This window comes from Cyprinus carpio, chromosome B18 (genome assembly GCF_018340385.1).
Source record: "Cyprinus carpio isolate SPL01 chromosome B18, ASM1834038v1, whole genome shotgun sequence".
NCBI classification, from domain to species: domain Eukaryota; kingdom Metazoa; phylum Chordata; class Actinopteri; order Cypriniformes; family Cyprinidae; genus Cyprinus; species Cyprinus carpio.
This window is the reverse complement of record NC_056614.1, coordinates 19,066,788-19,076,769: the sequence shown is the minus strand read 5'-3', so window position 1 is coordinate 19,076,769 and position 9,982 is coordinate 19,066,788. Positions and strand designations below refer to the sequence as shown.

Sequence of the window (9,982 nt, the reverse complement as noted above, 5' to 3'; positions counted from 1 at the left end):
ACGCTCGTACTGACCTCTGACTTTCACTAGAGATTCATTCTGTCTCTAGTACATAAGAGAGCAAGAGAGGGGACGAAACGGAGAGAGGCAATAAACAATGGCAAACATGTCAGTGGCCTGAAAGCCTCCTGTGGCCAGTACAAAACCATTAATATGATTTAAAAATGTACCTTCATAATCAAGAACAACTAACATCTCTCTGTACCAATTTGACATAGCTGAGACTAAGGAGATTTTTGAATCATATAATTGTTATTATATAACACACACACACACACATACATATATACTTATTGTATATTTTTGATCATGCAAGGGTCATCACATACAATTTATAGATGGCAGTTTGAATATTTTTATGTGATATAAACATTATGTTAGCATATGTTAATAAATAATTGCAGTTTGTTAAAACAGAAAACATCAGTTCAATTGCCTACCTGCCTGCAAAATCAAAAATAATAAACCGTAATGATAAAAAAGACTCAAAATGGAGAATATTTACTCTGTAATGTGACACTTTTTCCCTTTTTATTTTGTTTTAAAAGGAACAAATGGCAGATCAAATGTTTCAAATATCTTATATCTTTAATGCTCATGTATTTGATTTTGCAATATTTCTTGATGTACTTATGAACTTAACTGAGTGAAATTAGGCCGTAACTTATAGCATCTTCTGCACTTTGATGTGCTTTATTTTTAATGCGCAGACAAAATTTCAACAAACCACAGAGAATTTCTCACATTTTCCCCTCAGCAAGGGGTCCAAATAGAAGGTCATTTCAGAGCCTTAATAAGAAACCCCCCTGCTACTTAAGAGCACCCCTATTTATTTTCATTTTTTCTTGGAGTGGCACCATCAAACCCCAAGCATTGTAAGTGACCCTTAGATATGGCTAGCCTGGCAGGTGGTAAGGTTATGCTGGCAGAAGGGAGAGTGCTTCTCTATGTGTGATCTCTTACAAACTCTTTAGAGTGAGGGTGGTATCGGATGACGCCTTTCCTGTTTGAAATATACACGTTAAGGTGGTCGCAAAATCATTTTGGTGCCGAGCTTTATAGTCTCGTATTCAAAAATCGGCCTCATGCTCACTCTGTGTCTACACTGTCGCTGTCGGAGTGTGTAAAGCTCTGCGTTGTTTGCCTTAGCAGTGAAGTTTTTTATTTTTTTTAAAGCCAAGCGTGTCAACTGAGCAAAACTATTGATAAAAGTAGCAGAATAAATTACGCTATAAAAGGCCCTTTTTAATGTTACGCGTGTATGATCATGTCATCGTTTTTCTTACAGGTTCTATATTTTCCTCTAGAAAAAAACTAAAAAATATATGTAACTTGAAAATGTTTAACACGTTTAAATATGTGTGACAAAGTGATAACTTTTTATTGTATTTTTATTTAGGTCATAGTAACAGGATTTCTGTGCTGTATGCTATGCGCTGAATTCCGTCGCGATGTTATTCGTTTCTTGGTCGGAAGATTCATATTGTCATTCATGAGACCTGCATGATCATCTTTATAAATATATTAGACTAATGACTATAGTTTTTACAATTGTTAGAAAAGTTGAATAGTTTGTTAGGTTCACATTGCAATGCAATAAATGTGTTAAAAATATGTCATTATGTAAAAAAATGCTGTAGTAAATACCTGTTTACTGTTTCACTGAAAACTTATATTTGTGTGCATCTTAAAAAAAAATTATTGAATGTGTAGGCTAACAAGACGATATTAAAAATATTAAAGATTATTGAAGCAAAACGTATAGATGATTTATAATCATTCGAATCATTCTAATAACATTTTGTAATTTAATGACATGTAGGCAGCCTTCAGAAAAGTAGCCTAAATGTATTTGTCACCGTCCCGTTATACTTTTCTAGATAGCGGAGCTCACGTTGTTTTGTATATCTACCGTATTTACCTACCGTAAATTAAAATAATTAATTAAATAAAATACAATCAATAAACTGGAAAAATAAAAATGGGTAGTTTAAAGTTATTTCCCCGTTATGAACAAAAAAGTAGTTAAAATAAATAGGCTAACACTAAACTATGCGTTGGAACAAAGATGCTATTTTCCAAGTTAATAAATAGGCTACTAAATAGCCTACTTATTTGCAGTAGGCTACTTTAAATAGCCTACGGTTTTTTCTACAAACATTACCCTTGGTGGAATGTTATGATGTTTTTTCTAGTCATCGTGATATTAGGCTACATTTGGGCTATTAACTTAAAATGAAATAACTGCAAGTAAGTTAGGCTATACAAAGTAAAGTAAAATACTCTCCACTGTTCTTCATAAAGAACATACTCTATAGCTGTTCTTTAAACAGTCACCAACTTTTCTGTTTGCTGAAATGCTTAGTATTGTTAAGACGGTTAAATACTTTAAATAGCGCCCTGCTTGAGTCAGATTTATCAGTAAAATAATCACAGGGATATCAAAACACACTGAAAGCGAAAGCAAGTGTAATTGTTTCGTTTCTGGTCATCTCAGGGTTTCATAAATCTTATTTAGTGCTTGTGCATGCGCGTGGGTGGAGTTTCACCTTCTCCATATTCAGAAGTTGGGTGGCTGCTTGAAGCTCGCACTCTTTGCCGTATAAAGAGAGGCTGTCGGTCTCTTTAAGACAAGACAAATTAACGACTTGTACAAATAATTGGCTGCATTGCTTCATTTTTGACATCACTAAAACATTTATGGTGTCCACTGACGCGCTACATGCTTGAGACGAGGCCAGAGGACCATGATGGAGTACTTGAGCGACAAGTTCTCCTTGAAAAGTCAAGCAATTAAAGGCAGCGATTACTACATGGACCAAGTCATGGAGACTTTAGACAATGTGCAGTACTACAATAAGACATCACCTAAATGCGTCCAGGCCTTCTCGATGCAGAGCAATGATCAACACACCACCATGGACAGATCGTCTCCGTGTGACAACCAAAACAGTAAGTCTGACTTTATATAAAAAAAAAACACACACTCACAAAGTTTTTTTTGTTTTTGTCTTTGTTAAATATAACAAAACATTGTTCATAATATTTAAAGATTATTCGGTGTTTTTGCACTCCTTGGATCAGTAAAGGATGTTATTTGCTTCTGCAGAAATTAATGAAGTTCTTAAAAGTTTCTTCAGGTCAGTGCTCTGGAGTCGTCTAGATTATTTAAAGTACCGATGTGGTATCTAAAGTGAAAAATAAAAAGTCCTCTGTGGAAGGCAGAATGTTCTCATGGCACCAATCTATAAAAGTAATTTTAATAACTTTGATTTTTAACAAAATAACAATAAAGCTAAATTACATTGCATTTAGAAGCTATTGCCGTTTTGCATTTCCTACAAGAAATGTTTTACCATTTAGGCTACTAGCTGTTGTAGGCTACTTATTAGTACGTTTATGATGAAATCAATTGTATGAAGTAAAAAAAAAGTGCAGATTTAACCAATAGCCTATGTAAGATTTACATTTTCTCTCTCTCTCTCTCTCTCTCTCTCTCTATAGTTTTTTTTTCTCAATTTATTTCTAACAATTAAAAAAGATTACGTTTTTCAAAAGTTAAGAAAGAAAAAAGAGAGAAAAGCTGAAAATTGGTTTAACATATTTTCACGGAACGTGACCTTTTTCTAATTCTTTATAACTTTAAATAAACTTTGCTCTTAAAAAAAAATATTTTAGAAACATTGCTATCTTGTATCCGTTATCCTAATTGTTTGGTAACTTTTCATTAAAAAAGTAATTCATAAACCTAAAGCTGCAAATAAGTGATTTACTTACATTTGAAGATGAATATTCAATTAAATAGCCTAAAAATGTTTTTTCCTCTTTGTACGTGGACGAAATGGGCAAGTACTACATGTATTCAATCTATTTTCCTTTCGTTATAAAGTTACATTGGCCGTTGATACATTTCTATGAGCATTTTCTTATTTTTATGTAAATAGGCCTATACAAATTTATGGTCTTAAGGTTTTCATCATTTTTGAAATTATCATACGATGTAAAATTACTCCATGCGGTTGTTTTTATGCGAAAATTATTCAGTGTTGAAAAAAAAAAAAAAAAAGGTTTAAAGTTTTATATAGTTTTAGAAGTTGTGTGTAATTTTATGTTAACTAACTATATTTTAATAACGATCAGGCGTGAATTACTGCACTCCTAAAACTGAAGACAGCAGCCTGCACGCTATGGAGAACTGCTGCAGCATCAGAGTCTCACCGGCCACAGCCGGACCAGACAAGACAGACCTGGACGACATCGGCGAAAAATGCGACAGCAACGTGTCGAGCAGCAAGAAGAGACGCCATCGCACGACCTTCACGAGCGCTCAACTAGAGGAACTAGAGAAAGTCTTCCAGAAAACCCATTACCCAGATGTGTATGTGAGAGAACAGCTGGCCATGAGAACAGAGCTCACGGAGGCCAGAGTTCAGGTAACTGCTCACTTTCATTTGTGATCATTCTTTGAAATTCCCTGTTTGTTTTTTAGACTTCATAATTCTCAGTGCTAAATTTAGGCCTGTCTGAGAATAGCGTCATTACATTTGAGATTTAAAAAGCCTTAGTTGTCTTTAAAAGAATTCAAATATCTTTTTAGTACTAAAAAAACAACTTTATTTTTTGCCTTAAATGTTGTAGTTAAAATGAAAGTGGTGCTAAAGATGCCGTAGGCTACAACCTGCACTTTATTTCCCTTTTTTCAAAAGTAAATTACCGTAATTACCGATTTTTAAAATGTAATTACGATTAAAAAAAGTCAAGTTAACCCTATAAATCTAATAAAAAATTTATGATGTGATAAATAAAATAGATGCATGTAAATGTTTTTATGATGAAAACGTTTTACATACCTGACATTTATTACCTTGATTTTGTTATGGATCTGTATTTGTTTGCAACAGATAAAACTGATGAACTCAATATCACAGCCCCGTAATTAAGGCTTTACATTTACACTACATCAACATGTTTTAATAAAAAGTAGCCTACATGACAAAGAGAAAAATATAAAAATAAATAATACAAATTATTCTGTAAATTTGTGCTTGTATAAAATTCTAACTCAATATTTAGTCATCAGTTTTACATAATGGAAAAATAACTTCTATTTTTTTATTTTTTAGGTATGGTTCCAGAACAGAAGAGCCAAGTGGAGAAAACGAGAACGATATGGACAGATCCAGCAGGCCAAAAGCCACTTTGCAGCAACCTATGACATATCAATGCTGCCACGGACAGACAGCTACTCACAGGTGATTCACTTTATTTATCTGCACCATGGTTTTGCAAAAATATTTGCAAAAATTAATAAAATCAACCAATGCACGGCTGTCTATTAGGTCACCACAACTCAAATGCAAAAGAATGCTTTCCCTGGTGTTTTTAGCAAACCATCATTTTTATTGTGCTTTATTGTTATATATATATATATATATATATATATATATATATATATATATATATATATATATATATATATATATTATATATATAATGTCTAAAAAAAAATCACATTTATCATACATTGTATAGGTAGGTTTCATTACCTAAACACTTATTTAAGGTGAAAATTAAAAAAATTGACTATAAAGTCACAAAACATTTGACCAAATTTCAGCGAGTAGCATATGGTCCTTACAGAGACAAACACAATGCATGAATTGTCGACAACTGGCCTTAGCCTTTCAAGCTTTAAACAGTTTTGATGGGTGTGGGCGGTCAGTCAGGCTGCAGAGAGCTGTCTCACGCTAACTGACAAAAGCTGTTGGGAGGATAGGAGATGAAGATTTAGATGGCACCACGGGACCTCAATTTCCTTCATCAGAGAGTAGATTCCTCACTCGTGTGTTTTCCATAGTCACATAAAAAAGCCTGTGCCTTTATAGGACAGGTCTTTATTGCACCTGGCATGTTGTAGAGAGAGGTGGGAGGGTGCTAAGCCTTGTGTTTGTCTTATGCCCAGATTTTTGTGGTAAACACAAATGCATTTTTGCGGGCTGCAGGGTTTGTTCTTAAAAGCCTGGTCTGGATTTATTTAAAGTCTTGGACATAATTGTCACTGTATTTTAATGTAGATTGAGGGTGTATCTGATATGATGTCATCGCGGTTTATCACAAAGCATTTTCCCAGGCATACTAAAATGCATCGATTTAAATTTTTGAAATTAAATTAACTTTCCAAATCACAATCTATGTTTATGTACCATGAATTTCCAAACATTTGGATTTCTTTATTTTGATTATGGATTTTTTTTGCTTCATGACTTCCTGCCCCAGTAAAAAAAAAAAAATTATAGCTAGTCAACAGCATTTACGAAAACAGATCAAGTGCTGCATTCGATTAATCAACGACACCCAACATATGGAAATAAGAACGTTAAACCAGGGTTTAGGAATGTACCGTGTGAATCGTCAGTTTATAAATAGCTCCCCAGTTTTAAATGTTAGCCCTGGGTAAAGTATGAGCAGTGTGAAAGAATGACCTACACTCTCAGTAAAAAAAAAAAGTACAAAAGTATATTTTCAAAATGTAGCCTACTAATATATATCATTAATTTATTAATATGCACACCTTAGGTACTAATATGTACCTTTAAGATACTAATATTACCCCATACGGGGTTAATAAGGTACAAAGGTGTACTTTTTGAAAAGATACTTTTTTTTTTCCTGAGAGTGCAGGGTTAACTATTATAGTGTGAGAAGCCCTAAAGTGTTGTGATTTTATAATGCATTTTGATTTTACGTTATTCCTCCTTCCACACAGATTTCCAACAACTTATGGACAGGTCCCACTCCAGGCAGCTCTGTAGTCTCATCCTGCATGATCCCACGCGGTTCCCCTCCCTGCGTGACTTCTCCCTATCCCCACTCGCCGAGAGCCGGTGAGCACAGTTACGTGGGATTCCCCAATCACCAGCAAAATCAGTTTGGAATGTCTCTCAACAACTTCTTCGCCGATTCACTTCTGGCTCCTTCACCGAACAGTCACGCTGCATTTGAGACCAAACCTGAGTTTGAACGGCGGTCCTCTAGCATTGCTGTGCTGCGGATGAAGGCGAAGGAACATGCAGCCAACATATCTTGGACCATGTGATCTCTGAACTTATTCTAATAGTGCTGATATCAACAGTTTTTACCTATAACAGTACAGCCAGTTACTTTCATGAATTAGTTTTTATTTTTATTTTTTACTGGAACAACAAAGATATCAGCTGTAATTATAGACTGTTTCTGATTCTGGAAAAGTTTTCTGTCCTTTCAAAAATAATTTAATTAAGAAACCTCTTGATTAAACAGTAGTTGTTCTTATTTTGTCTTAGCATCTCTTGTTGTTGTGAATATGAAGGGCACAGAACTCGACAGTATTATACTCTCATGACTTTGACAGAGATGTTATGGTCGACATATTAACACTATGTCTGTGTGCTTTGCAGCAAAGCTGTTTAATGCTCTCTAGCTGTGGCTAGTACGCAGTGCCACATGCAGAGTTGCAATTTTTTATTTTATGGTAATAAAAGTTCATTAAAATTACAGTTTACTGTATGTGTTTCTAACTGTTTCACTCTCTTAGGTCCATTGTTTTGATATATTATAAACATTTAATTTATTCCTTTGATAGCAAAGCAGAATTTTGCAGCCATTCAGCCTTAAGTGTCACATGATCTTACAGAAATGATTCTAATATGCTGATATGGTGTTAAAGAAGCATTTCTTTTTTCAATTATTTTCAATGGTTAAAACAGTTGAGCTGCTTAATAGTTTTGTTGATACTGTGACCACCCCCCCCACTTTATTTAATTATTTAAATAAAGTTATGATCTAAAATCCATATACATTTTTGAGTAAATCGACAAAATAAGCAGTGTTTAAAAATATTCTGATTTAGTATTGACTCCTCTGCTAACACTTACCTACAAATTTCTCCTTTTGAGATGAACACAACTTTATCAAGTTTCTTAATTAAAAACAAAAGTAACAATAAACTCATAATTACAAAAAACACATTAAATTAAAGAGTTTAAAAACATCTAATCTTTTGTGTTTTTTATAAAAATGAATTAGAAGAATATCTTAATCTAAAATAAATGAAATCATTTACAGTAGGTAGTTTAACATATGTTTATGCAATGAGTTTAAAACATCTAATCTTTTGTGTTTTTTATTCTGTGATTTACTTGATAAAAGCTTATGTATTACTTATTCGTAGTATTTTGTATTGACTGTGTGTTAATATTTGTGTATTTATACTTGCATTGTAATCTCTGTATATCTCGGTCACTGGTCCATCATTTTTCTGGATCCACATCTTCACTGTAAGACTGATGGTGCAGCACATGTGAGGCAGAAGATCCCAGCACACTCTGCTGCAGATGAGATCCATCAGTAGGCCGAATAGGTTTGACCCTCTGGGGTGAGCCACGCTCATTAATAAAGACCCTCACACGCTTGGGGGAGTGAGACACGTGAAAGAGACAGATCTCTCTGCTGCCCAACACTCCAGACCTGCAGTTGGGAGGGAAAAAAAAAATCGAAAGACGTTGATTACAAAAATGTACCTATGCATTTAATATTTTCCGTTTGATCTTTTTTTTTAAATAAAATAAAAACAGATTGCAGTTATTGTGATAAGACGGTACTGAAAAATTATTTGGTCATATTTACATTTGCACTCATAGTTTAGCAAAATAAAAGGATCTTACTACATATCATAAAGTACACATAACGAATAAAAACAATCTGGCTTGCACACAGCAGGCATGTATTTTGTGAAAGACATTACTAAGATAAGCTGGCAAGTGCAATGAAAAAAACAAAAACAAAACACACAGGACTTTGTGTGGAAAGTGATGCGATGCCTCTTGCCCGACAATTTATGCCCTGATTATGAATGGCTGTTCTCCAGACGATTCCTTGATGGACATTTTTGGCCCTGCTCTGCATTCAAGCACAATGTGGTCTTTATAATTACAGCACGCAAGTAAACACATTTAGTATGTATTTCTTGTGGAAGGCTTATTCAGTTCTCTAAACAAACGCGTCCAACTGGTGCTGTACCAAAGGAAATAGCACACGTCAGACACGTCGCGTCACTGTCAGAGGTAATATGTAACTGTAATTCTTGAGGGTTTTTTATTTGTATATTTGATTTGAAGGTATCAGGGGCAATTACAGTACATTTAAATGGTCAAATTTTGCAGTCCTGTGCGATCATTCACCTACATTACATTACACTCACTACCAATAGAGTACAATGACAGGAAAGTGGACAAATTCACACGTTCCAAAATAATGCACCAAATCTGCAAATCAGAATGATTTCTGAAGGACCATGTGACGCTGAAGACTGGAGTAATGGCTGCTGAAAATTCAGCATTGCCCTCACAGGAATAAATTACATTTTAAAACATATTAAAATAGAAAACAGTTATTTTACAATTTAAAAATATTTCACAATATTACTGTATTTTTTATCAAATAAATGCAGCCTTGGTAAGCTTTTTTAACAGTAGTGTAATTTCAGAGCCCTAAAATACAGAAAATGTGTGTGGGTTAGTTAGAGAAAAAGGAAAATAAATGTCTAGAATTTGTCTGTTATATTTTTAGATGATGACAGTTTTTCATCATATTCTCTATTATATGACATTATAATATTATTTTACATATATTAACACTATAGACCTGTCTCTAACAATTGTCAGAAACAATATACAAACAATGAGCTCATAAAGGAAACAACAGCATAAGCATGGATCACTGCAAAACTCTTGTCTTTATGATACTGAATGTTCTCAGACTTAATATGAATCATTACAAGATACAAAAGAAAACATGGCCTGTTGTGAAATATGGGATAATGCGATATTTAAGGACCTCTGGGGCACTTATGGCTTGTGTGCTACGAACTGAAGACCAGCCAGACAAGAATACACCGTTCTTTGCTTAAGTCAGTCACACTTCTTGTTTTCTTTCTATCCAAATG

The 9,982-nt window shown here is 34.0% G+C and overlaps 1 protein-coding gene across 1 annotated transcript; it reads left to right on the top strand.

Moving 5' to 3' along the window:
- The first annotated feature begins 2,060 nt into the window (after positions 1-2,060).
- LOC109105696 (ALX homeobox protein 1) lies at positions 2,061-7,920 on the top strand. Its single transcript, XM_042744217.1, has 4 exons — positions 2,061-2,952; positions 4,141-4,433; positions 5,124-5,252; positions 6,767-7,920. Exons 1-4 carry the CDS (start codon positions 2,748-2,750, stop codon positions 7,094-7,096), a joined length of 957 nt encoding a protein of 318 aa, XP_042600151.1. The 5' UTR covers positions 2,061-2,747; the 3' UTR covers positions 7,097-7,920.
- The last annotated feature ends 2,062 nt before the right edge of the window (positions 7,921-9,982 follow it).

Bases quoted from the DNA above. Each gene is read 5' to 3' on its own strand.
- LOC109105696 (XM_042744217.1), top strand. From the start codon at position 2,748: ATGATGGAGTACTTGAGCGACAAGTTCTCCTTGAAAAGTCAAGCAATT. The intron at 2,953-4,140 runs GTAAGTCTGACT...AATAACGATCAG, and splicing joins TCCGTGTGACAACCAAAACA to GCGTGAATTACTGCACTCCT. The intron at 5,253-6,766 runs GTGATTCACTTT...CCTTCCACACAG, and splicing joins GGACAGACAGCTACTCACAG to ATTTCCAACAACTTATGGAC.